The sequence below is a fragment of the Sminthopsis crassicaudata genome, chromosome 1, assembly GCF_048593235.1.
Source record: "Sminthopsis crassicaudata isolate SCR6 chromosome 1, ASM4859323v1, whole genome shotgun sequence".
NCBI classification, from domain to species: domain Eukaryota; kingdom Metazoa; phylum Chordata; class Mammalia; order Dasyuromorphia; family Dasyuridae; genus Sminthopsis; species Sminthopsis crassicaudata.
The window spans coordinates 8,482,612-8,508,933 of NC_133617.1; the positions used below are offsets into that span (position 1 = coordinate 8,482,612).

Below are 26,322 nucleotides of genomic sequence, written 5' to 3' on the forward strand. Positions count from 1 at the left end.
AGGACAGTCTATTTATCCTTTCCTCTGTAGGTGACACACTCTCCCTCCCATCCTCCAGGAGTGGCCCTTTTCAGCCCTCTTCAGCTCTCCAGTGGCTCCCCTTCTCCCACCCTCTCAGCTGAGAGCCCGGCCTCATTTCACTGACAAAGTTGAGACCACTCAGTGAGAGATCCCTCTTTTTACCTCCTTTCCCGAAATCACGTGAACAGGTGGCAAGCCTGTCTACCTGCACAAGTGATCCCACTCTGTGCCATCTTCTCCCGCACATTGCCTCCGCCATCATCCTTCTTTCTTACTAATCTTTCCCTGCCTGCTGGCTGCCTCCCTGCTGCCCCCAAACCTGCCCACATCTCTGATCCTCAGAAAGCCATGCGCTCATCCACCCACCGCTAATGGCTGTCTTGCTAGATCCCCACCCTCTCAGGGGTAAAGGAGAAATCCTCCACCTCCTTTTCCCTCATTCTCTTCTTAACTCTGCAGTCTGGCTTCTGACCACTCATCCAGCTGCTGGAACTGCCCTGCTATTTTGCCGGTGACTTCGTTAGTCGCTTCATCTTAAGGCCTTTTTTCAGTCCTCATCCATCTTGATTCCTGCAGCTTTGGACGCCATCCATCACCCTCTTTTGGATGTTTTTCTGGGTGTTTCTGACACGACTCCCTCCTGGTTCTCCTATACTCTCTGACCTGTTTTCCTTACTCTCTTTTGCTGGATTTTTCTTTTCATCCAGATCAAACCCATTAACCTTGGATGGCCCCAAGTACTCTCTCCTGGGCCTTCTTCTCTGGTGATCTCATAAGCTTCCATGAATTCAGTTATTATCTTTATACCGATGACTGTCTGGTCTATTTATATAGCCCTAACCTCTCTCTCCCGGCCTCCTTTCTTGCTTCTCTCCTTGCTACTAAACATCTCTATCTGGATGTTCTGTGTTACATTCAGCCTGTTCCGAACTGACCTCCTCGCTCCCCCAAACCTTTCCTCCCTTGCCGATTTCCCAGTTGTTCTTGAGTTGCCATTTTCTTGACTCTGCCCCTCCCACCCCATCCTTGGTTACTAATCTCACATCTCTTGTATGTATCTCCTTCTTTACTCTGGGGCCGTCCCTCATTCCTTCAAGTCTCAGGTGCTTTTTTTTTTTCCCCCCACATTTGATCAGGGATTTTTATCCTGAGGTTTGTAAACTTTAAAAGAAAAACCTTTTTAGTAACTACATTTCAGCGTGCTTAATTTCATTTGTAGTCCTGTGTATTCGATTTTCTGCATTTAAAAGCATTATTTCGAGACCCGTTGGCTTTGTCAGATGTGGGAGGCAGGAGGGGAGGAAGCCAGAAGAGCCCCTGTGTTGCTGCTTCCCTCCCACTCATGTCTGGGGATCCAGGGGCCACTGAAAGCAAGGATCTTGGAAGGGGCCCCCTTGGGACTTAGGCCAAGTCATTTGGCTTCTGAATTTGTTTTTTCTTGGGCAAAAAAGGACAGAACAATATTTTGTTCCCAAGTTGTTTTAAAATGGGGTGTGATCCATGCTTTAGAAACCTTGGCACTTATGTAGGAATGTTGGCTATTGTGAGAGTGGACTAATGGGAAATCTGTTCTCTGGGCTGAGCCCTGGGGAGCCTAAGAGAGAATCCTTGCTCTTAGTACACTTCGAGAAATTTTTATTCTAATGATGAAGGAAAAAGTTGGAGGAGGCAGAGTGGCTGGGGGTGGGGGGTCCTGGGATGGGCTGGTGCTCACTTGCCCTAGGAGCTGGGAGGAGAGCATCAGCTCAGAGGGCCCGGGGCCATTCTGACTTGGTGTCCCTGGGAGATGCTTAATAAGTGGATATTTCTTAATTAAGCTGAGGCAAAGCTATGATGCAGGATGAGGTTCAAGTGCTTCCTCTGAGACTGATTTGTGACCTTGGACGGGTCATGTAATCTCAAGCCTCAGTTTTCTCATCTGTAAAGTGAGGGCGTGATCTCAGAGATCTCTTCTGGACCTGTGATCCCTTAAGGGGCCTTGTGCCTGTGTGGTAGGTGCCTAATGTGGATTGAACTGGCTCCTTTTCCCTCTCACTCTCTTCTTAACTCTCTAAGACTGGCTTCCAGCCTCTCTCCAAAATTCCTAATGACCCCTTATCTGCTCAATTAAATGTCCTTCTCCCACCCCCCAACCTCTTTGACCTTTCTGCAACCTTTGACACGGTGTCAGCCAACCTCTTTTCCATGAGACTTCTCTCTCTGGCTTCCTCCTGTCTCACTGACCATTCTCAGTCTCCTTTGTTAGGGGCAGGTCAGTTCTCCAAGAGCATCTTGGGGCATAACATCTGAAGGAGTTGCAGGGCAGCCTTTGCCAACATGGGTGTTGCAGACTGGGAATGAGACACATTGGAGGCAGAGGGAAGAGGAAAGAGGTCAGACAACACAACGGTCCCTCAGTCAGAAAGGTCAGAGGATGCAACGGCCTCTCAGTCTCCTTGTATCATCCTCTCACAAGAGGAGATCCATTCTGGGTTGAATCAGCCACTGTCAGGGGGCTCCCCGGTATTCTGACACTCCTGGGCTGGACTTTTGCTGGGTCACCCCTGCTTCTCTGGGGCTTCTGCTCCCTCTCTGACACTTCTTGGGGGCAGGCCGGCTCTCTAGCACTTTGCTGCTTCCCAGTGAAGCTTCAAAGGAGGATTCCCGTGGCCCAGACTTCTTTCATTGTCCTGGCCTCCCAATGGAGCACAAAGCCCCAGGAATGATTGTCCCCCCTTTTTCCTTTAAAATGGTCCGTTTTCTTTCCCGAATCTCCAGTGAGAAGTGAGAGATCTGCTTTCCTCTCAGTCCTCCAAAGTCCCCCTTGGTCACGGCATTTCTCAGAATTGTAAAATCTTTTTTGGCAGCTCATACTAGACAGAGAGGGGACCTCAAGTCAGGGAGAGTCATTAAATCTGGACACAGACACTTACTAGCTATATGACTCTGGGCAAGTCACTTTATCCAGTTTGCCTCAGTTTCCTGTAAAATAGGGATAATAATAGCAGGATTATGCTCCCAGGATTATGAGGAATATCAAATGAGATTATAACTACAAATTGCTTAGCACAATGCCTGGCACATTGTGATTAATAAATGCTTATTCCTTCTCTTCCCTCGCTCCCCACAATCTGATAGCAGATGTGTATGTATTGCACATCTACGAGCAGCGTAGTAAAGAATGAGATGCAGTTCACCTCTTCTCAGCTCTTTCAGGGGTGTTTCCTTTGGCCTTTTGGTCATCATATAAACTGTTGGGGCTCAACATCAAGTTACGGCATCATTGATTTTGAGGTAGAAGGATCCTTAAAAAGCGCATCGAGTTCAAGCTCCTCGTTTTATAGATGTCTTTTTTTTTTTTTAACTTTTCCCCAGTTATATAGAAAACAACACCTTTTTTTTGATTATACATATACATTCATTTTTTATGTGTCTCCATAGGAATCATGTTGGGAGAGAAAAATCAGAACAAAAGGGAAAAACTACAAAAGAAAAAACTAGTGACTAGCCTGTGTTGATTTACAGTCAGTCTCCATAGTTCTCTCTCTAGCTTCGGATGGCATTTTCCAACCAAAGTTTATTGGGATTTCCTTGGATCACAGAACCTCTGAGAAGAACCAAGTGTATCATCACATAATCTTGTTTTTACAATGTTTTCCCCGGTTCTGCTTGTTTCACTCAGCATCAGTTCATGCAAATCCTCCCAGACCTTCCTAAAATCTGTCCATCATCTTTTATAGAACAATAATATTCCATTACTTTTGTATACCAGAACTTATTCAGCCATTCCCCAATTGATAGGCATTTACTCATTTTCCAATTCTTTACCTGAAAAGAGCTGTGACAAACATTTTTCACATGTGGATGCTTTTTTTTATGATCTCTTTGAGATACAATCTCTCTTATAAGAGAAACTGCTGAATCAGGGTATGCATAGTATTATAGTTCTTTGGGCAAGGTTCCAGATTGCCTTCCAGAATGGTCGGATCATTTCACAATTCCACCAAAAATGTATTAGTGTCCCAATTTTCCCACATCCCCTCCAACATTTGTCATTATCTTAACCAATCTGAGAGGTACCTCAGAATTGTCTTAATTTACATTTCTCTAATTAATAGTGATTTAGAGCATTTTTTCATATGACTAGAAATGGACTTAATTTCTTCATCTGAAAATTGTCTGTTCATATCCTTGGAGAATGAGGAGTCTTAAAAGAGATGGGACTCAATCTGGCCTAAGGTCAATGGTTAGTAAATGGAGGAGCCAGGACTCAACCAGACTTCCTGATTCCCTGAATCATAGCCACTGTTTCAGGCTTTGCCAAGTTTCTCTTAATTCTTCATACCTGTCATTTCTAAGGTATATTACTATTCCATTTCAATCATATATTACTGCTTGTTCAGCTGTTCTCCAAATGATAGAACTTACTTTTCCTTATATGGATGGTTTTTTTCTCCGTTTATTTTATTTTATTTTTTTTGTTTTAAAAGTTTTATTTTTTTTCCAATTACTTATAAAAACTATTTTTAGCACTCTTTTAAAAATTTTGCGTTCCAGATTCTCTTCCTCCCTTTATTCTCCCTTCATTGAAAAAAAAATCCATTTTGATATGGGATATATATAAAACACAGCATTGTAAAACATTTCTATATTAGTCATGCTGTGAAAGAAAACTCAGATCCAAAAAAAAATCCATGAAGGAAATCAAGAAAGGTTTAGACTCCATAAGTTCCTTCTCTGGAGAAGGAGGGCATTTTCCATGAGTCCTTTTTATCAAATTTATTTTTTGAGTAGTTGTAGAGTAACCGCAAGATTATGTGATGATGGACTGGGCTTTTTGCAACAATTAGGTGATTCAGGCCAATTCCAATAGATTTGTGATGGAGAGAACCATCCGCATCCATCACAAATCTATTGGAATTGGCCTGAATCACCTAATCTTGCTGTTACTCTATACAATGTTCTCTTGGTTCTACTCACTTCATTTAACATCAATTCATGCAAGTCTCTTCAAGCCTTTCTGAAATCACCCTGTTGATGGAAGAAAACAACTACCCCTAGGATGGAGTCCTCCTCCCTCAGTCTGTCTTCCTCCAGGGAGCCCAGAGGCTATAACCCAGGAAGAAGATCAGGACTTTCTGGGGGCTAGTAGTAGTCTTTGCCATCTTTGTGACCTAGGCCACTCACTTATTTACCCTGTGCCTCAGTTTTCTTCCCTTGGGCAAAAAGAAGGGAGGCTCTTGAGCTAGCTTCCTCCAGTTCTTCTCACCCCAACGAATCTCTCCTGTTCCCAAAGCTACTTTTGCATTTATTTCACTTTTCCTTATGATGGGGTTCTGGTGGCAGTCAGAAAATTGTGGAATCCCCTTTTGATCGGAGGTGTAGGTCCTTCGTGAAACAATTCACGAACCTGAAGTATTAATGGCGAAAAGGAAGTTTGATTGGCACTGCAGAGGTCAGCTTTGCTAAGAGACTGACTTCCTAGTGGCAAAGTCCTATTAGGGAAATAGAGGCTGGCACTGAGAAGAGAATGTCCTCACAGCGGGCAGGGACCTGGCAGCCATGCCAAAGAGGCAAAGCATACTACTTGGGACACTCTGCAAAGAAATGCGTGAACAGAAACCTACTTTATGAGCACATCTTGGCAGTTTGAATCAATAATCAGGCCAGGATTTCTCAATTAAATGAAAATTAGAATTTCCTGAATGAGGATGTGACTCCGGAAAGATCAATGGGAGTTGATTTGCCCTTGAATAATGCTGCTTATCTCACCCTGGAAGGATGGGCCTTCCCTCTAGACTCCTTGGAGTCGGGCACCCTGATCTCTCTTTTTTGAAAATCAAAGGGGACGTGGTTTCAGGGATTATTACAGAGTTCACTCATGTCATTTTCGGCAATTATTTTACACAGTTTTTACAGAGTTTACTCGACTCACTTAGCTAATAGTTAGAGTGTATGCTTGCGTACTTCCCTCCCTTTCGATGGTAAGATACTTGAGGGGAGGCCCTGGGCCTGTCCAGCTTGGTATTCCAGCACTTTATACCTGCCAATTTTGCTCTTGTTAGGGGCTTTTTATGGGTTTGGGTTCAACTGAATGTAGTTCTGGATGCTAAGCCCTCAGAGGCTTTCCTGGCCTGGGTCTAAGTCTCAAGGGAAAGTGCAGAGGAAGGAAAAATAGGGAAGTCCGGGGACATGGAATTCTGGGGCCCCAATGGCTGCCCACCTGAAGGCAGCCACTGGGTTGGGAGAGTTCCTGATTCCTGGGGCATAAACTGTAGGTGACAGGCAAGCTCCTCTCCTTGGGGACAACCTCGGGATGCCGAGCCACTCCTGCCATCTGGTGGAGAAGCAGAGAAGCTCTTTGGTCTTTTCTGGACAAATTTATCAGACCTGGAAAAGACATTATGTAGTGGATGTCTAGACCTTGTAAGGAAACAGGTCGCAGGATGGAAATGGGCTTTTTCACAACCCCCGAGATTCGGTGCTGTTCTACAAGCATTTTAGTAAGCACTTGCTGAGGGGGGCAATGTGTACACAGCACCCACAGGGCAGTCTGGCCTTAAAAAACCGACTCCATATATGTGTCCCCACCTAATCCTGTGCAGAATAAATACCAGGTGATTTCGGGAAGGCGGCACTCGCAGCTGGAGCGTGGACTTAGGTCTTATGTAGGAGGTGAGGATCTTTGAAAAAAGCCAGGGCCTGCCTCCCCTCAAAGGCTGGGATGGGCTGTGGACAATGGCGTGTTCTGGGTGCCACGCGTTGTGCTACATGCTGGGGATCCCCATATACACCCCAGGAGTTAATTCCAATGGGAAAGATAACCCAAACAAGTGAGGGCAGGGGTTACCTGCTCAGGGCCATGGAGGGCTCATCTAGAGAGTGAGAGATGATTGTCCCAGGCTCTTCCTCAAAAGGGAAAGTTCTTGGGATTTACCAATAGGGGCAAGGGCCACAAGGGCACAGGGGGCATAGGAGCTGAGTTGTGATTGGGGAGCCCCATAGGTGGCTGAGCTGAATAGGACATGAAAGAGTAATGGATGAAGCTGGAAAGGGTAGGTTGGTAATAGGGCATACACTCAAAGTCCCTTGTTTGAGCACAATCTCTTGTCATTCCATCTCCCCATCTGCTTTGCAGCCCCAAGCCCTTTTCTCTTGATCCCTCAGGTTTCCCCCAGGCCCTCATTGCTGCAGAGGCTCTACTCTCGCCCTTCTTTATCTCGACCCCTTGGTGAATGAGTTCAACTCTATCCTGTCCTTTTCTCTTGAATCCCTTATTCTCATATTGCCAGTCTTGCCTTGCCAAGCTTCAGATCATTTCCCCCATCTGCTCCTTTTGCATCTGTTTACATGCTGCTGAATAGAGAAAGAAAAAATTATGAACCCATTCTGTCTGGATCCATTAATGTGAAGTGAGCCCTCACTGCAGCAAGGTGATCCATCGTCCTTACTTCCGTACTTACTCATCCCATCCTCCACAGCAGGCCTTCCAGGCCTTTTCATCCCTCCTTAAGCATCCCACCCTCTCAGCTGAGAACCTGGCTTCATCTTGCTTTTGGCTTCTCCCATATTTCTGCTGCATTTTTTTATTTTAAATAATAGCCTTTCCTTTTCAAAATATATGCAAGGATAGTTTTCAACATGCACTCTTGCAAAACCTTACGTTCCAAATTTTTACTCCTCCCTTCCTCCCATCCCTCCCCTAGACAGTAAGTAATCTAATATATTCTTTAAACATATTTCCACATTTATCATGCTGGACAAGAAGAATCAGGTCAAAAAGGGAAAAAATGAGAAAGAAAACCAAAAAAGGTGAAAAGACTATGTTGTGATCCCATACTCCTCTTTCGGGTGCAGATGGTTCTTTCCATCACAAGACCATTAGAATTGGCCTGAGTCACCTCATTGGGAAAGCAGCTAAGTCTATCAGAATTGGTCATCGTATAATGTTGCAGTTGCTGTGAACAAAGCTCTCTTGGCTCTGCTCACTTCCCTCAGCATCAGTCCCCGTCAGTCTCCTCAGGCCTCTCGGAAATCATCCTGCCGATCGTTTTTATAGAACAATAACATTCCATTGCATTCACATACCATAAGTTATTCGGCCATTTCCCAGCTGGTGGATATATTTTCCCTAAAGTCTAAGGGAAGAAATATTATATTCATAGGCCAGAAGACTTTTACAATCATTGATCAGCAGATTGCCCAATCAGTAGTACTTCAAGGTTGGGACGGGGGAACCTCGGGATTGCAGATTCCAAAGCCAGAAGACTTTAGAATCACTGACATTGCTAGAGCAGAGGTACCCTAAGGTCTGGGGATCTTACAATTATTGCTGTCTCTCCTAGAAGCTTTATTCCATCACATTGAAGCCGTGATAAAGGTACTAGAAGTAGTAAGGTGGAGCAAAAATAAGAAATAGATTTGGGAAAGCATAATTGTGAAGGAATATTCGAAAAACAGCATAATAGAGATTCTGTCTGTAGCATAAAGAAATTATGTCAGAGACATCAGAGATTTGCTGTTTACTACGTGAATAGCACACGGGTTCAGACAAACACAACTAGGCTGGGCAGAATCATAGCTGAGTGAGCAGTTTGCTTTTGGGAACACAACTATTATAGCTCAGGGGAGATAAGGAGTTGGGGGGCAGGATCTAGGGAGTAAGAGAAGGAGCCAGGATGGAGTTAGGTAGCTCAGAAGGAGGAGAGGAAATAAAGGCGGGATCTAGGGAGTGACAGGATTGTGTATTGAGATGTGGAGGCTCTCTTAAAGACAGTCTGGAAAAATTGAGTTCCAATCAAGACTGTCTGGGAAAGCTTGGGTTCCCATTGCGGTTGATATAGGAATAAGATAGGCTGGTCCAGAGGTCCCACCTTTGATTCTTTATGAAAATCATCATTTCCTTTCATAAGTCTGAAGCTCGCAATTCCGAACCCGAGAATACCCAGTCTTTGCTAGAAATATCAGTACCCGATAAGCATTTGGCTGATTTCATCTTTGAGGGTGGTTATCCCAATCAGGTGGGGGAGGTATAGATCAAAGAGTCCCTGAAGGCTAAGAGGAGAGCATAAATGAATGGCACTGCATTTGTTAAGAACTTACCGGGGGTCTGTCGGTCACTGGGCTGAGTTCCAGAAATAACTAATCAAAAACCGTGGTCCCTGTCCTCAAGGGAAGGGGCCGAGAGAACACGTAAGTCACAGAATAACACGGTTTGAGGGTTGGAAGAAGCCTCATTGATCCTGGAGTCCAGCCTCTAAATGAAAGGAGGCCTCAGTGTCATCTATTGAGGATGGGGAAGAGCTCAGCATCCTTCCACTTTTGGGGAGTTGAATTTGTAGGGAAGTTTTTCCTGACATCCAGCCTGAATTTGCCCCTTTGCGACTTCTGCTGTCACTCCCGGTTCCACCCTTTAGGGACAAACAGAACGGTCTGATTCCTCGTCCATAATCTGATGTGGTTGATGATGTAAGTTTTGCACCAAGTGATGGGGTTCAAGGACCAAAATGATGTAGGGGTGTAGACGCCAGGTGATGGCCGGCGCCAAAAGCTGGGGTTCAGTCACATGAAGAATTCACAATGGCCATTCTCTTTGGCAAAAGGTAGATTTATTTGGGGAAATGGATTACAGACAAAATGGAGGGATGCGATAGACACCAGAAGTGGTAAGTATCAAGTAGAGTGGGAGAGCATGGAAGGACAAGTTCCTCAGTGGAACTGAATTACCCAATAGAAAGCGAGCACTCCATGAGGTTGGCACAGCTCTTAGCTGGCAGGTCAAGTCCCGAAAAGAGTGGAATCATGAAGGTGAAAGGGACCCACCCTGAAAGAGTTAGCCATAAGGAGGAGTAGTGGGGCTGGGAAGCCTAATGGAGTTAGGGGAGATACCACGTGGTTGGGGGAAGGGAGAGGGAAAAGACACCTTGAGGCAGATACTTGATGTAGACTGATCCAAAGGAGGGCAGCAGCCAGGGGGTGGCCCTTAAGTAGATTTTATAGGGAAAATTTAACCCCGGGAACATGATTAGGATTTCTGACGGGGCATGCTCGAGACCTCTCTAGAGGGGGCTCTCCTGATTTCAGACTGATAGGCCCATGGAGCTAAACTGATTTCCACCAGACCCTTCTGCCTTTCTGCCTCAGGGATCAATTCTTGAGTTTCTCTCTGTCCAAAACACTGTCCAGGACTTCATCATATACACCTTCATATACTTAAGCTGTCCTGTTCACCCCCTCCCCAGGCTCCCAAGTCTTCTCATTTCCAGGCCAGACATACTCAGTTCCTTCAGCCAATGCAACATAGACTTCCTGGTTTCTTTAGCTTAGACTCCTGCCTGAGAGCCCAATCTGGCCCCTTTGCTAGTTTTCTGAGACCAGAGAGAGAACTAAGAATGGTTTTTACAGTTTTGAATACAATACATTTATTTACAACTCAAAAACCATTTTTATTTGGGGGCTGCACAAAACCAAGACTTGGCTCCAACTCCGGAGCCTCTCCAGTTTATCAGTGTCCTTCCTAAGCTTCCCAGAACTGACCCCAGTGCTTCAGATGAGGCCCAGGGAGGATACACTGCAACAGGACACTCCCTCCCTTGCCCCTGTTCCTAGGCACTCTGCCCCTCTCAGCGTAGCCCATTTTTCTGTTGAGATTCATTGAGCTGGTAATCCCCTCCCTCCTTGCTGCCATCCAATCCCGCACCTTAGATTTATGAAGCTTCATTTTGGTGCTTGGCAAGACTTGACATTTCACTTGAAGACTGATTTCGATCTTTACCCAGGTCACTTTTTCTCCAGATTAAAAAAAATCAATTAACACTTGGTCCTCTGCCAGCGTGGACACGTCCTCCAGGGTATACTCATTAAGGTAGAGGTTCCCCAACGCTCTGTCCTGGATCCTCTTTTCTTCTCCCTCCACACCGCTTCACTTGGTGAGCTCATCTGCTCCCACAAATTCCGTTTTCATCTGTTGCCAGAGAATTCTAAAATCCACTTGTCTGGCTCCAACCTCAAACTCACATCAGCTCTCTAGCTGGATGTCCCACAGGCTGACTCCCCTTCCTTTTTCCTTTTGGGCTGTGTGAGTACAGAGGGCAGGTAACTTGGGACTGATGTAGTGGAGTTTGTAAAAGCAGCAGGATTTGAGATCTTGGTCAGATAAACAGGGTGAGGAGGAGGGTGGAGAAGAGGAACGATGAGGAAGACAGCTCGGTTTGGGTCTTTAGGGGCCCTGTAAAGTGAAAAACAACTCTGTCACCTTTGAGGCCCTGTCTAGCTCCAAATGCTAGATTTTTATACTTCCAAGTTCTCCCACTTATTATTTGAAGTTTCCTCAGAGGTTCCTTGGGCGGCAGTGTGTCCAGAGGCCTCTCCAACCTGCTCCTCGCCCTCCTTTTCTGGAGCCAGTTTGACAGGGCCCTTCTGAGAATGCAGCTCCCGGAGCTGGAGACAGGCTCTCCGAGCAGGGAGGCCCTCTTCCACTTCCTCCTCCTCTGTCTGGCCTTACAGCTAAGATCACAGCTTTTTGGCCGTGAAGGTGCACGCTGACTAAACCCCCCAGGCCTTTTTCCCAGTATGATTCCAGCAGAATGAAATCATTCTGCTTGTCTGCTGTATTTTGGAATATGATTTATACTTGTTTCTGTGTTATTAATTTTCTTTCACTTATGGAACTTCAGGCCTGCATGCACACCTTCATGATTGTTTCTTCTTCAATACTTGATTTTCTTTCTCTATTTTCATATAATTTTTTGCCATGCTTTTCTGTTGGTGACTTTTTTTCTTTCTAAATTTGGTTTTATTTTCACTTAGAAATTCTCTCCCTTCTTCCGCCCGCCCCATTGTGAAGGCAAGAACAAAACAATCCATCACAAAACACATTTCCGCATTAGTCCTGTAGAGTCAGTCGATTGGTAAACATTAGGCAGCTGCTGTGTGCCAGGAATTGTGCCAGGGGCTGGGCCAAACTGAGGCGTCACTGGGAGGCCTTCCTCTAGAAGATGGGCTTTTAATTAGGACTTAAGGGAGCCAGGGAGCTCAGGAGTTGGAGTGGAGGAGGTGGCAGAGCATCCCGGCCATGGAGGGCAGCCAGAGAAAATGTCCAGAGTTGAGAGATGGAGTGATTTGTTCGTGGAAAAGTGAGGAGGCCGGTGTCACTGGATAAAAGGGGAAATAAGAGGTAAAGGAAGAGAGAGAAGGGGGTGCAATGTTAGAGGCAAAATCTCCAGGCCTTGGCAGCAGATTGGAAGTGAGGAGTCCAGGACAGCGCCAGAAGGACGTGAGCCCGGGAGACTGGAGGCTGGCAGTGCCCTCAGAGCTATTAGTGAAGAGGGAGAAGGGGAGAGTGTGAGGTGTCTACTGGACATCAGTTGGAGGTGTAGGACAGGGGCCAGCCTTGGTAGGGAGTGAGGTCACTTCATCCTATGAGGAGGAAGAAGAGGGGAGAACGGCTGCAATTTTCTCTGCAAATTGAGGCAGGTTTGGAGGAGAGATGCGGTTTGGGAGTGGAGAGTAGAGAAGGATTGCCATGCAGGGGGGAGGGCCTGGGGAGTCTGTGTGACCTCTTAGGTGGTGGATCCAGTCAGAACAGTCAAGTTTAGCTCAGTCTGCACTCCGAGGCCTTTGTTTCACGGTGCATCATGTGGAATGGTGGTCGCTGGTTTGTGGATCAGTTACTCAGGCGGAGCGAGTCTCAGGGGAGCGAGCACGGCCTGAAGTCCGGGGGACCGAGTTCAGATACGGCCGCTCAACACTTCCTGGCTGTGTGACTCTGGGCAGGTCACTTAAATCCAACTGCCTCCCTCCCCCCAAAAAGTCCTTGCAGTGCTCTCTGCCCCAGCTGCTTCCTGCTTGTCTTTGCTCTCCACTCTTACCGTACGCATCCCTCTCCTGCTTTCCCAAATGTTTTAAACTCCTTCCCCAGCGACAATCTCTACACAGTGGACGGTGAATAAATATTTGTTGGCTGTTGGCCGCCTAAACGGTCTCCGTGGTTTGTTTGCGCGTCACTCCGGAGGGGCCTTTGACCCTGGCACCTCCGTGACCTGGGAGGAGAGTCCCATGACAGGCCCCGACCCTTGCCCCTGCCCTGACCGAGCCTGGCTGCATCCCCGGGAAGCTTGGGAGCAGGAACAGGAGAAACTGGGGTTGAGGCGGCTACAAGTAATGTCTTCTCTGCCTTTTGTGTTTCAGTGAAGAAGCAATGAGGAAAGCTGGAGTTGCCCACAGTAAATCCAGCAAGGATATGGAAAGCCATGTGTTCCTGAAGGCCAAAACGCGGGTAAGGCGCTGCTGACGCGGGCCTGTTTGGTTTGGGAGAGAGGGCCGAGGCCTTGTTGGGAGGCAGGCGGCTGAGCAGCCTCCGGGAGGGTCTTGCTCGGGCCTCCTGGGAAGGGGGAGGAGAAGGGCCACGGAGCCAGTTAGTGGTTGAGCCGAGGCTGGAGCTTTTGCCTTGTGACTCCAGGCCCAGAGCCCCCGCCCTCCTCCACGCCACCCTTTTAGCTTGTCTTTTTGTGAAAGTGAAATGTTTGTAGAGGCTCGTTTCTCTCACGGCAATAAAAGTAATCATGCGAACTTCCATTTACATCGTACTGTCTTCAGCGTGCTTTTCTGCACATGATTTCAGGGGCCACCGTGAGGAGGGGAGATTTCCAGAGGCCAGGGTGAAGGGGGCGCGGGGCGGGGGGTCCGGTCTGCCCACACCGAGCTTGGGCTGGGAGGCGCAGGCGAGAAGGCGGCCACGGGTACCGGGACCAAGCCGCCACTGCTCAGGTGCAGGCAGGGGCAGGAGAGGGCACCCCGTGTTGAATGCTGGCGTCTCTTTGCCGCCGCTGACCCCAGGCCAGACTATCATGGCAGCAGGTGGAAAGTCTCTGGTGACATGGGCTGGAGTCTCACTTTATCTCCCAGCACCAGGATCAATGAGCGATGGAACTCGGTTTTCTCATCTGTGAAAGGGCCAGAATACCACTTGCCTCACTGGCTCAGCCAGTTGTGAAGGTTCCAAACAAGAATTTGAACCCTGGGTTCTGAGCTGGGGAGAGTTCCTGGTGGAAAGAGGGAGCCCAGGATTGAAGGGATCCAGGAGAAGGCCCAGAGGAGGAGGAAGTAGCTGAGGTTCTTAGCCCTTCCAAAGCCGCCCACTACCTAGAAGGGCCGAGATCCTGGGAGTGGGCGGGGCTGCAGAGGTCATGCTGGTTCCTGGGATGGAGCAGCGACCCAGAGCTCCAAGGGGCGAACCCTGGGGCTGCGGGTGCCTTGTTACCTCTGCTGAGATTCAGTCCTTCCTTTGGGCCCCCAGCGGGACCCCAGCCAAGGCACGGGCGATCCCCTTCACTGCTCCCCAGCCGGCGTGCCCCCCCAATAGAGGGGAAGCTCTTTTATTTCATACAGGTAGAATCTGAGGCCCCAAGGGAAAGGAAGGGACCTCTCCTTGAGGCAGGCTCTCCATCTTCGAACAGCCCTGCCCCCGTCTCTTGGGGCTTCCTTAGCCCGGTGAGGGGGGGGGGGTGGCTGATCCCACTTCTGGCAGTCATTCAGACCACAGCAAAGGAAGGGGGGGGAGGCTGGGGCGAGAGCAGGGAGAAGCGGGCCCGGGCCGTGTAAGACACACGTGTGCACACACACGTACACACGTTCACCTGAAAATATCCACACCTATATTCACATGCACAGACACAGTCACTCACACACACACTGGGGATAGATCATAGGCCCCAATTACCATAGGAGCACACACACAGCTCTGACTGGCAGGGTCCCCGAGCCACGGCCGGCCCCAACCTTCCCACGCCCTGAGCCAGTGCCCCTCCAGCCCTTGTCAGTCAGCAGCCCCCCACTTCCTTTCTCTGAGACTCGCTTGCCTTATCTGTAAAGCAGGGCTGACGTCACTTCTTTCTCCAGCATGGTCACGTGCTCTGGATGGGCCAGGCAAACCACTCTTCCCAGCTGCTGAGAGAGCGGTCTGTGTTTATAGCAATCAGCAGCGGGAACATCCTTTGGGCCCTCCCCAGCTTTGAGGTTCACAGAGCAGGGGTAGCGCCATTCAGAGGAGGAGCTTAAATGTGGAAGGGAAAACTTGGGCTCGGAACGCCGGGTCTCGGCCGCCCAGAAACCATTTTTCTTTCTTTGACGTTCCTCGGAGTTCTGGAATGTGGAGCTCAGAGAGCGTCCAAGCTGGCGCTGCGGCCTCCGTCCCTCCCCGGTCCTCGAGGTAATCTTTTAGGAATCTGGAGAAGGGAAGAGGGTCAGAAAGGTTCAAGAACAGTGTTTTCAGCTCACACTCCAAGGACAAAATTGGCTCCCAACTAAAGCTACTCGGTTTCTTCCGTGGGAGGGAGAAGGCTCTCCTCCCTGGGACCAGCATGGGATCACAGCCCTTTGGGAGTAGCTGAAGGGAGAGTTGTTCCCTCCAAGTGGGGAAGGGCCTGGGGGCCGAGGGGCCACCCCGAGCCGCTTCACTCTCATGGCTGGTTTCCTCTGGTACCCTCAGTCCTGATTCCATAAATGGTTCTTTTGTGCTTAATTTACCCCGCCTTCCTGAGACAACAAATCTGGAAAGGGAAAGAAAATTGTTGACAAGGAGGTTCCATCTGCTCCCCCGGAGCTGGGCCCCGATTGGAAGCCGGCCCCGTGGCCCCAGGTGCAGGGCCGCTCTCTCCCTCCCCTCCCCGGACCTCGGCTTCCCCTCTTCAGAATGAGATCGGCCCCCTCCACCTCCGACCTTCCGGGCTCCTCCCAGCCCGAGCACTCCACGTCCTGTGTTCGGAGGGCTCCCCCGGCCGGGACGGCCGGAGCTGAAGAAGACGGGCGGGAGGTCCGAGCCCGGTTTCGCATCCCTCCGTCTCGCCCCCTCTTTCCTCCGGCCCATTTTTGGCCGGCCGCCTCTCTCTCCCCCGGTGGGTCGCGGGGCCGGGCCTGCGCTCCAGCCCTGCCATCTGTCAGTGTGCGGCTCAGCTGGCCCACAGGAAGAAGGGCTCCCTTCTGGTGAGGGAAGGGAAGTGGTGAGTCACAGATGCCTGTCTTCTTCATTTGGACTAAACTGCTTCCTGTTTTTTAATTTTAGGATGAATATCTTTCCCTTGTGGCCAGGCTCATTATCCATTTCCGAGACATTCGTAAGTAATGACTTGTGTGTTTCTTGGCTTTGGGAAGGCGCCCCGAGAACAAGCCTGGGGGAGGGGGAGGGGCCGGGGGACCGGTCTCTGGGGAGCTCCTGCCGGCCACACCGGGCACAAGAGGGCACGGTTCAGCTTGGGGGTTCCCGGGCCGGGGAAAGCCAGATGAGCCAGTCCCTGCCCTCAGAGCGCTTACGGGACACCCGGCCAGGTTTCCTTTGGTGTTAGGCCCTTCCCTCTCCTCGCTCCCCCGGGTCACGTGTCTGACAGCCTCGGCCAGCTTGCCAGCTCTTCTCTCTTACCGCCCTATTCTTCCTCCTCCTCCGAGCTGAATTTGAATCCCGACTTGACTATTACTTCCTAGCTGGGTCAGGGCAGATGAGGGCCGCCCTCAGCTCAGACCAGCTCGGGGCCCCCGGGAGCCGCCTTGCAGTCAGAGGAACTTAGACATGCGAGGGCAGGGCCTTCTTTCCTCAGTGGTTCCCTTTATTTTCACTTAGCCTTTTCATAGCTACTCTTTAGTAAACAAGCACTCCCTTCCTCTCCTCACCGCCCCCCCCCCACTCCGAGACATCCGTAACCTAAACCCTTCCCACAAATCCAGGGACTCGGAGCAAACCGTTTCCAGCCCGGATATCTCCCTGGGCCTCTGGCAGCAGGTGGAGAGCGTCTTTGGGCCTGGGAAAGCAGCAGGGATGGCAGTCCCCAGAGCTTTCCCTGGGCCGTTGTCCGCCCGCAGCAGCTGCGGAGCCTCCCATCCCCCGTTTCTCTGGGCCGGCTTGTTTTGTCATTTCCTACAGCGCTGGACTATTTGATGGCGTTCCTTGGGCCACGATTTGGGGAGCTTTGGTGGCGCCCCCTAGTTTCCGGCCTGGGGCCAGACTTGCTGGGAATAGCTTTGGCCCCGAGCGCTTTTCCCCCTTCTGGGATCTCTGTGGGGCGGGCTCGGGTCACAGCTTCTCTAGAGCAGCAACTTGTAGTTCCCGGCTCCCACTTCCTCAGGCTTCTAGGCGAGAGATTGACAGTTTTAGAAAAAAAGTAATGCCTTTTGTTTTTAAAGCAGCAGCATTTCCCATGGGGACCCTCCATCTCCCCCCAACCCCAGTCCCATTCCTTAGAATAAAAAGGGGGGAAAGTTCAACGGAACTGTTACCGAACAAGGGATGGGCGATTTTCCGCCCCCGGGATCTGCCACTTTGGCCGGGAAGCCTGTTCTCGCAGGGGCCGTGGCCAGACTGCCGGAGAGGAGGGACGAGAACGTGTCCGATCTTGTCTCATCTGGAACCTTGCCAGGGCTGAAGCTGGTTATAACCTTGATGGAAGATTTCCAGTTTAAGGGAATGCTTCTTCCTTTGTTCCTCGTTCCATAGGAGGAGAGAGGAAGGGGGCCAGTTTGGGAGATGGGGGCCCAGGGTCACTGTAGGCTGTCTGTAGGAGAGTCTCATGGGTGTCAGGCAGGCACCAAACGTTCAGGAAGCCCCTGCTAGGTGCCAGGCACTGATTCCATGTTGGCCGTCTCTCACAAAAGAGGGGGTGAGCGAGGGCCTGCCTTGGTTCCGCGCTAGTCGCCAGGTTAGTGGAAGAGCCTGGATCTGGACAAGCCTTCCTGTCTCTTTCGTTTCTCCTTGTTCTCCCAAGTGTGTCCGGCAGGCGATGACTTGGGTGACCCAAAGCCAGTCGCTTCCCTGCCGGGGTCGGAGCCTTTTAGCTAGACGAGGGTTTCCAGGTGCCTTCAGCTCAGACATTCTTCATCACCTCTCCGAGCTGAATCTGGGACTCTCCCAGAGGAGTCTGGGTTATACTCTGGGCTGTATCTTCTTGTCCCTTCACAGCCAGACTGTCTTGGTAACTGGGAGAACAGGCCACCGCTCTGCCCAGAGTCCTCCCCGGCGGCCCTGCTTTGGGGGGACGTGAGCTTTGTTTCCTCTGTTTTTCTTCCTCTGGCCTTCTCAAGTGCCAATTCTCTGAGAATGAAGCACACCAAGCCTCCACCGGCCAGAGAAGCATCGCTCTTGAATGGGGAATGGCCCTGTTAAGCCTCCTTGGGAGGACTAAGGGCAGCTCTAGTCCCGGCTTGGCCATGTGAGCCCGGTCAGGTCATCCCTCCTCTCGGTGTATCATGGGAATGTGGCATTGGATGGGCTTGGGATGCTGGCAGATCTGTCTCTGCCTAGGAGGACATCTCCACTTCCTATCCATGATGAACCACCGAGCACCTTCCGGGGTGCTTGGCTGCCCAGGCCGCTGCTCCTGTTCCCCTCCTGGTCAGATTAGCCTATTGGTGCATTACCAGCTTTGGCAGCCCATCACAGAGCCTTGGCTTAGACCCTTCCCCAGATTTCACAGGCTCTTTTTCTTCCCCCGCAAGCTCTTTTTGATGCTCCCAGCCTCTCGGTGAGCGCGCTCCTTCCATCATTGCATGTAAGTGTTCCCGTCAGTACATCGTGTCCCTCTAGTACAGTGGTTCTCAAACTTTTTAAACAGGAGGCCAGTTCACTGTCCCTCAGCCCATTTGCCATAACCCGGCGGGCCGCATAAATGCCCCAGCAGGCCACATCTGGCCCGCGGGCCGTAGTTTGAGAACCCCTGCTTTAGAAGAATGAAAGTTCTCCAAGAACAAAGACTTTTTCCTTTCAACTTTACGTCCCCAGGAGCTATTACAGTACCTCGTACGCAGTAGGTGTTCAATAATTGGATTGGATTGGATGACCCAATCGAGGCAGACCCTTTAGAAGGGGAGGGGATCTGAGGCTAAAGGAAAATGTATTACTTTCTGCAGTTTGTAGTTGGAGATCTCACATCTCTGGGGGGAGGGGGGGAAAGCCATCTGCCTCTGAGAGTCTCCGATCCGGGAGTCCCACCAGCTCCGGCTCCTGCAGCCTCAAGGGAACTTGGGCTCCCTCGTGGCCAGATATCCCTTACCACCCCGAGGAGGCCTGAGCCCCCCAGCGCCCACACGTCCTCGGGATGCCTCTGTGCCTCCTCTGAAGTAATGTCGACTGCTCTGGGCGGGACTCGCAGGGTGATTTCTGTCCAGGCCGAGCCTCCCCCCAGAATCCCCTTCCTCATGGCTTGTGTTCCCATCGCTGGCTCCTTGGGGGACCTTGGGCCAGACCTGGGAGCCACGAGGACATCTAGAGATCCAGGGCGTTCTTATTGATGGATGGGAAGCCGAGGGCACGGGAGCCTGGAGACGGGCTAAGGGAACCCCCACCAAGGCCTAGTGGAAACTTGTGGGAACTCGGGCTTCAGCCCAGCTCTTCCCAGCCCCCCACGCTGCCCTTCCCAGCCCCCCACACTGCCTCGGAGCCTTTCTTGTCTGAGGTCTCAGTTTCCCCTCTATTGGATCTTTGGTGATCTCGGAGAAGACACTGCCCGTAGTTCTGTCCCACTTGAAGGTCCTTAGTGCTTTGGGCTGACAGGCTTCTCTCCATTTGGATAAGAACATTCAGGCCTCGAGGCCAGGGTAGCACAACTCACCCCCAACTTGTGTCCCTTCTGGGCCCCGGCCTGGTGCGGTCCCAGGATGAGGAGGACGGTGGCCACGAAGGCCCCGGGTCGTTGACAGGCAGGCAGGGGCAGTTGTGGGCTGGACATTCACCCCGGCCATCCCCCTTAGCCCCAACCCTTCCCAGCCTCCAGGGGGCTCCATCTTTGAGGCCGGGTGCCCTCATTGTGCCCCAGGCGTTGGCTTCTTGAGTTGTTCCCAGAGATTGGAGTCCGTGGGGATCCCAGGGCAGCTGGAAGGGGCTCGAGTCGTCCCTGAGCCAGATGCTGGCCAGCCTCCTGTGGGGGTCTCCGAGAGCCCGGGCAGCTTGCAGCTTAGGGGGAACGTGCTCCTGGACTACGTGCTTCTGAGGCGTGTCTTTCTGTTTTTTTCTTTAATAGATAACAAGAAATCTCAGGCTTCTGTTAGCGGTAAGAACCTTTCTTCCCTGGCCCCCCCCCCTCGTCCGGCCCTGCCCCCCCCCCCCTCACCCAGCTCTGCCTCATGACCGGTCGTTTAGAGATGGGGAGGCAGGGAGAAGGCAGGCTGAGCTTGGGCTGGCTGCCCCTCCCACGAGCCGAGCCATGCGTCGGGCCAGAGCCTCGAGGTCCCCCCCGCTTCTGGCCACGAGAGGCCCGTATTCAATGGCTGGGAGTACAAGACGCTCCCCTCCCCCCAGAAGAGATGAGCCAGCTGCTCCCCGGCCCCGTCGTCCCTCGGCGGGACTCGCTCTCCCCGCCTCTCGTTCCTTCTTCCTCGGCCCTGTGTCCACTGGTGTGGAGGACCAGCACTGAGCCAGTTGGGAACTTGCTGCATTACCCCCTATTCAGAGAGAGGCTTTTGTTGCTTCCCCGCCCATCTTTGGGGCCCTGAGCCCCAGGGATCTTCTCCAGGACTCGTGGGCCCCTCTGGCCCCCGAGTCCCTCTTAGCACCCAGCTTTCCTGGCTCCTCCGAGCTTCAGCCCCAGGAAGTATCCGGGGAGTGAGCGGGCCGCGGCGCCCGCAGAGCTTGGCCCCCCAGGGAGGGAGCTCTTTTCGGCTAGGGTAGGTGAAGAGGTCCCCTGGGTTGGAGGGGCTGGCGGGGGCCCGCCTGGCCCCACTGCAGCTCCCCTTGGGACCAGGCTCTTGCTTAGCCCGAGCTCGGGGGGAGCAGTGTATGGGAGGGTAAGTTGGAGGGTGGCTGCCAATTTCACGGCTCTGACTCTAGGGAGGAATTGCTTTTTGCTCCATCTTGTTCAGCGCCAAGAGCACGGGAACCATTCAGTTTATCCGGGGGGGGGGGGGGGATGGACGGACAGTGACTCATTTTAGGGAGAGCAGCGTGACGGATGTTCGAGGTTGCCCCTCCCGGGGCACTCGGACCCTTAAGTGACGGGGCAGGTCCCACCGTGGACGGCTGGATCTCTGGACAGGGGGAGCAGCGGGGACGGTTGCCCCCCTTGGGTTTTGGTAGTGGAGGGCATTACCCAGGGCAGGATAGCCAACCTAACCCTTATCTTTTGAGCAGTGCTGCCATTTCCCCACCTTCCCCCACAGATCCTATGAATGCCCTACAGAACCTCACAGGCGGACCCCCGACCGGAGCGACTGGAATTGGGATGGCGTCTCGGGGCCCAGGCCAGTCCCTGGGCGGGATAAGTGGGCTCGGAGGAGTGGGCCAGTCAATGGCCCTCTCGGGACAGCCGCCGCCCGGCACCTCGGCAATGCCCCCTCATGGTATGTCTGTTGTTTCTGCCACCACTCAGCCGAGTAAGTACCGTGACTTAGCTGCTTCTTGGGAATCCCCCGTTGTCGATGTCGTCCCCGAGCATGTGACCTTGTCTCCCGTGTCCTCTGCCAGGGATCGTGAAGGAGGCTAGTTCTGCTGGGTGTGGGATCCTGGAATGGGCAAGAAAGAGGCAAGGCTTTGCAGAATGAGCCTAGAACTGGTTGGGGCGGTGGCGGAGGGGTGTTCGGGCCTCGCTCTGGAGCATCTGGCCACCTGTCACGTGGCACCCCTTCAGGAGACCGCTGGGTGGGAGGAAGTCAGCTTGGGCTAATCATGGGAGGGACACGGATGGGGCAGGAGACCCCCTGGGCTTCCCATCCAGCCTCTGCCGTTGACAGTCAGTCCTCCATTTCTTTTTCTCTAAATGGGGGGCTGTACCGGGCAACATCCGCTGGCCCTCCCCTCAGATCTGACCTTCGGGCCTGATAATTCCTTCCCCCTTCCTGTTGGTGGCGGGGCTGTCCCTCGCCTTGGGGGTCCCGGTGACACCCCCACACAAGGAAGGAGGATTTGAATGCCTTGTTTCCACTTCTCCTCCCTCCCCTTTCTGTCCAAAGTGCAAGTGAAGCTGCAGGTGCAGGCCCAAGGAATAGAGGGAAGGGCATTTCCCGAGAGCGTGCTGATGGGCGGGATCGGGGTGCAGCGTCCCCAGGTGGTGCAAGGACGTGGATTTGGGGTTAGGAGACGGGTCTGAATCCAGACTCTGGCTTCTTCCCTGAAGTGGGGGAAGGAACTCCAGCAACGGAACTAAAAACACATGGATAATTAGCGTAGCTCCTGATTGTACATTGGTAATTATCTTAAAAACGATTCTTTTTTAAGGAAGCTTTTTATTGCTATGAAAATTGGGTTTTTCCAGCTCCTAGAAGTCCTTGGGTACCTGTTCTCTCCTCTCCCAGAGAGTCATTCTTTGTGATAAAGAAGCTTTCTTGCGAAAAAATGAAACTAAGACTTTTTCTTTTTTAGAAAAACTCATCAACAAAACTCCAGAGGCGTAGGAGCGATTATTTTTCCTAATTCTTCAGCAGTCTGTTTGGTTTGGGGGGATTCTTCCTCTTTCCTTAGCTGAAGTCACTGTGTTGTCTTCCGGGGTCTGCCTCAGTGACGTCTAGTTCTTCCCTGGCTTTCCTGTAGCCATCACACACGTCATTCGCACGGCCCGGTTATTGTCCTTTCTATCCGTGTACCCGGGGTTGTCTCGCTGTTTCCCAACTGACGGGCATCGACTTTGAAACGAGGGCTTCTGATTAATTTAAGCCCCCTCCCTCCATTCCTCTTGCCCACACTCTTATTTTGTGACCCGAAGAAAGAGTCCCTTGACAGCTGGCGGCCCAGAGTAGCTTCTGGGCCTCCGTGGCCGCATGGGTTCTAGCACCGGAAGGGCCTGGGCAAGCCGAGTGGGGAGGGGAGGGGAGCGCCTCTAGTCCCCCCTCTCCCTTAGTCTCCGTGACTTTGGGAGGTTCCCTTGAGAGGCTTTGTGGAAATGGGGAAGCCTCAAGAGCGCGCTGTCTCCCTGAGCTCCTTCTCTGGGCCCGTGAGCTCTGCAGGCCTTCGAGGAAGGTGCTGGCCCAGCTCATGGTCATTCCCTCCCTCACCCTGACTTTCAAATGTTGGGGAGCTCTGAGCTCAAGGGAATTTCTGGAGTGGCCTCGCCCTGTCCAGCCCAGCCGGCCATCCCGGCTCCTGACGCCCGCTGCCCCTGGATCTGTGGTGCCCAGATTGGCCTCCACGTCAGGAAGTCCGGCTTGGTGGGCAGCAGCTCTCTGGCAGCCCTCTGTTGTGCTTGGGAGAACGGAGCAGGCCAGGAGCTCTCCAGACAGGGCAGAAGTGTTCCCGGACCCGGAGGGTCGCCTCTGGCTGCAGCACTTGGGCCCTTCTCGCCTGGGTTCTTTCCCTTAGATGCACTAGCTGTGCTGGGAGAAGCCACGAGGGCTTTGCTTTCCTTCTTCCTCAGAGCCTGCTGGGTCTGGGAGGGCAGCTGCCTCTTCTTCCCCGGCCTGGCCCGAGCCGGCCCTTTGCGCCCTCAGCGCTCTTCATAAGGCTCCATGCTGCTGCTGACAGACTTAAAGCCCTAGGACAGAAGGGGGAGGAAGAGGGAAGGGAGCATCCAGTCTAGAACCTCCTGCCGTTTCCAAAGTTCCTAGGCTTGTTCTTGGGCAGGGCTAAAGAGAGTGAAGCGGTTCTATTATCTCCGGCGGGCGCTGGCCAGGACGGCACTTCCAGGCTTGCTGTCTGAGCCGCTGAGAAGAGCCCCTGCGGGAGCTCGCCCTGCCCGGCTCTCCCTTTGGTGCAGACTTGGCTCCAGGGGGCGGCTCTGAGCAGGGATTGCAGCCAGGGCCCTTCTGGGGGGGGGGGGGGGGAGTGCCTGTGCTTTTTTAAATGAACAACACTTTATTTTCTTCTCCTCTGTGCTTCCTCCCATCCCCAAGGCCAAAAGTATTATAATGAGTGGGCTTAATCAGGCAAAACCGCCCCCAAGATCGGCCAGTCCAAGCGTAGCGGCTCCTTCCTTTCTGTCCAGAGGCCGCCGGAGCTCGTCTCCAGTGTGGCGGGCGTCCTTCTGGGGCCCCCAGGAGCAGCTGCTCTCCAAGTCTCTCCCTCCCGGCTCTTGGGGCTGGCGTGGCTGGGTCGGAGGTCAGGCTCTAGGGGGGCTTCTTTGGAGGAGCCGGGCCCCCAGACTTGGGGCAGGGGGTGCCAGGCTAAGCCTGGGCCTGGAAAGCTTCTTGGACCGGGTGGGCTCTGTCTTTGCAGCCCAGCTCCAGCTGCAGCAGGTGGCTCTCCAGCAGCAGCAGCAGCAACAACAGCAACAGCAGCAGCAGCAGCAGCAACAGCAGCAGCAGCAGCAGCAACAGCAGCAGTTTCAAGCCCAGCAGCAGGTGGCGCTGCAGCAGCAGCAGCAGCAGCAGTTCCAGGCCCAGCAGAATGCCATGCAGCAGCAGCAGCAGCAGTTCCAAGTGGCCGTGCAGCAGCAGCAGCAGCAGCTGCAAGTGGCCGTGCAGCAGCAGCAGCAGCACCTGCTCAAATTCCACCATCAGAGTCAGCAGCAGGTAAGGAGGAGAGAAAGTCGCCCTGCCGGCCAAGCTTCCGCAGGGGTCTGGCCCCAGCTGCCAACAGCCACAGATGTCGGGAGCTCCCCGGCCAGGCTAGGCCCCCTGCCCAGATCCAGCTCCCCAGGGAGCCCTTCGGACTCTGGCGATTCCGAGAGACCCCCCCCCCTAACCTTGCCGCCGGTACACCCAAGCTGGGCTCCAGAGAGCCCAAGGGAGGCTGGGCGCCATCGTCGCCGGATTTAGCAGAAGCCAGAACTACAGAGAAAGGAGGAGGCTTATTTTCATGGGGCTATTGGGAATTGTACCTGAATTGGGAAGGAAGGGAAGAGAACAAGCCTTGTGCAGTGACTCCGTGGGCCGGGCGCCGTGTGTGTTACTTGCTTGAAGTGATTGAGGAAACAAAGGCTTGAGCTTCCCAGCACATCGTCTCTTGAGCAGTGTCCCCAAGGGCTCAGCAGATAGGGATCTGTCTCCTTCGCTTGAAATTTCCCCCTTGATTCACGTCCCCTCCCCCGTGGATCACTTTTCTATAAGCCAGATTGATAAGGTTTTTATCGTATTCATAATCAGAATTACAGGATCAGGCCACAGATCGCGCCGCTAGAGGACTGGCGGCAGGCTAATTTTGAGAGAGGAGATTTAAACGTCACCAAGAAACTAAGAAAACTTAGCAAACAAACACCAAAACGACGATGATCATTAATATTAAATAACAGCGGGTCTCCTTGTATCCTAGTAATCCCCTCCTGCTGCCCCTTAAGTCATTTCCTCTTCAGTCCCGTGTGACCCACACATTCATCTGATCCCTGGAAATAGCTCTGGAACATCCTGGAACAGTTGGCTGTTCTCAGGGCAGCGCTGAAGGGGGCTCTGCTTCTCCGGTTCCAAATTGCTTGTAGAGATTCCTAGATAATTCTGCTAAAATCTACCGGTAACAAGACATTTTAGCATAGCTTCTTACGTTCTCTTTTCCAAACCTGAAACTTCAGAGAATTTAAGGTTTTGGAACTCGTTGTTTCTAGCTTTCTCTAAATCCTACCTGCTGTGAGAATCTTTTAAAAATTCACGCGTGTTTAATTGTAAATGAACTCTTTTGTCTCAGGCAGATCCTTTTTCTTTTCTTTTTTTTTTTTTTTTTTTTTTTTTTGAGGCTGGGGTTAAGTGACTTGCCCAGGGTCACACAGCTGGGAAGTGTTAAGTGTCTGAGGCCAGATTTGAACTCAGGTCCTCCTGACTTCAAGGCTGGTGCTCTATCCACTGCGCCCCCTAGCGGCCCCCTGCAGATCCTTTAGAAATGGAACCATAATTCCCCTTTCATGAGGTAATTTTATATATAAAATCCTTAATCCAATTTCGAGAATTTATTAAAACACAACTTATTTTCCTACTAGATACATTTGGAAGTCAATCATATACATACAGACATACATACATACATGTATATATATATATATATATAGAGAGAGAGAGAGAGAGAGAGAGTTCACAGAAAAAAACAATTAAATCCTGTTGCTTTCTCAAAATTCCATTTAATCAGGAAACATTTAACAATTTTATATGTATATATATATATAGTTCTTAGAGAAAACAATGTGACCCTGATAGCACATCACGGAGTCACAGGGTAAAGCCAGGCTCAGGTTTAACAGGTGGGAAGATTTTCTGTTCAGAAGAAAGTAGCACAATGGGGAAACTGAGTCAAGAGGCTGCGGTACCTTCGGCTATTCCCAGGGACAGAGCTCCATCTGTAGCAGTTCTCAGACTGTAGCCCATGCCATTTTCTCCTATTGCCTTCATGACAATTCAGACAATCCTCTTTGTAATTAAAACGCAAGAAATGTTCCTAGAAATAGCAAAATTTCACTAATTACAGCTTAGGCTTGAATTCTGTTACCATTCACGTGG

At 51.7% G+C, this 26,322-nt stretch overlaps 1 protein-coding gene across 5 annotated transcripts in view; it reads left to right on the forward strand.

The window, feature by feature from the left end:
• MED15 (mediator complex subunit 15) overlaps positions 1 to 26,322 on the forward strand; it is an 82,566-nt gene that overhangs the window by 9,969 nt on the left and 46,275 nt on the right. The window contains exons 1-6 of one of the 5 annotated variants that reach the window (XM_074291848.1): positions 11,754 to 12,175; positions 13,189 to 13,276; positions 16,061 to 16,112; positions 20,001 to 20,030; positions 21,136 to 21,348; positions 24,119 to 24,414. In XM_074291848.1, the coding sequence (XP_074147949.1) occupies positions 13,199 to 13,276; positions 16,061 to 16,112; positions 20,001 to 20,030; positions 21,136 to 21,348; positions 24,119 to 24,414 (669 nt within the window). In that variant the 5' untranslated portion in view covers positions 11,754 to 12,175; positions 13,189 to 13,198. Of the gene's footprint in view, positions 1 to 11,753; positions 12,176 to 13,188; positions 13,277 to 16,060; positions 16,113 to 20,000; positions 20,031 to 21,135; positions 21,349 to 24,118; positions 24,415 to 26,322 lie in introns of those variants that run through there. The other 4 variants (XM_074291818.1, XM_074291837.1, XM_074291827.1 and 1 more) reach the window with 4 other exon arrangements.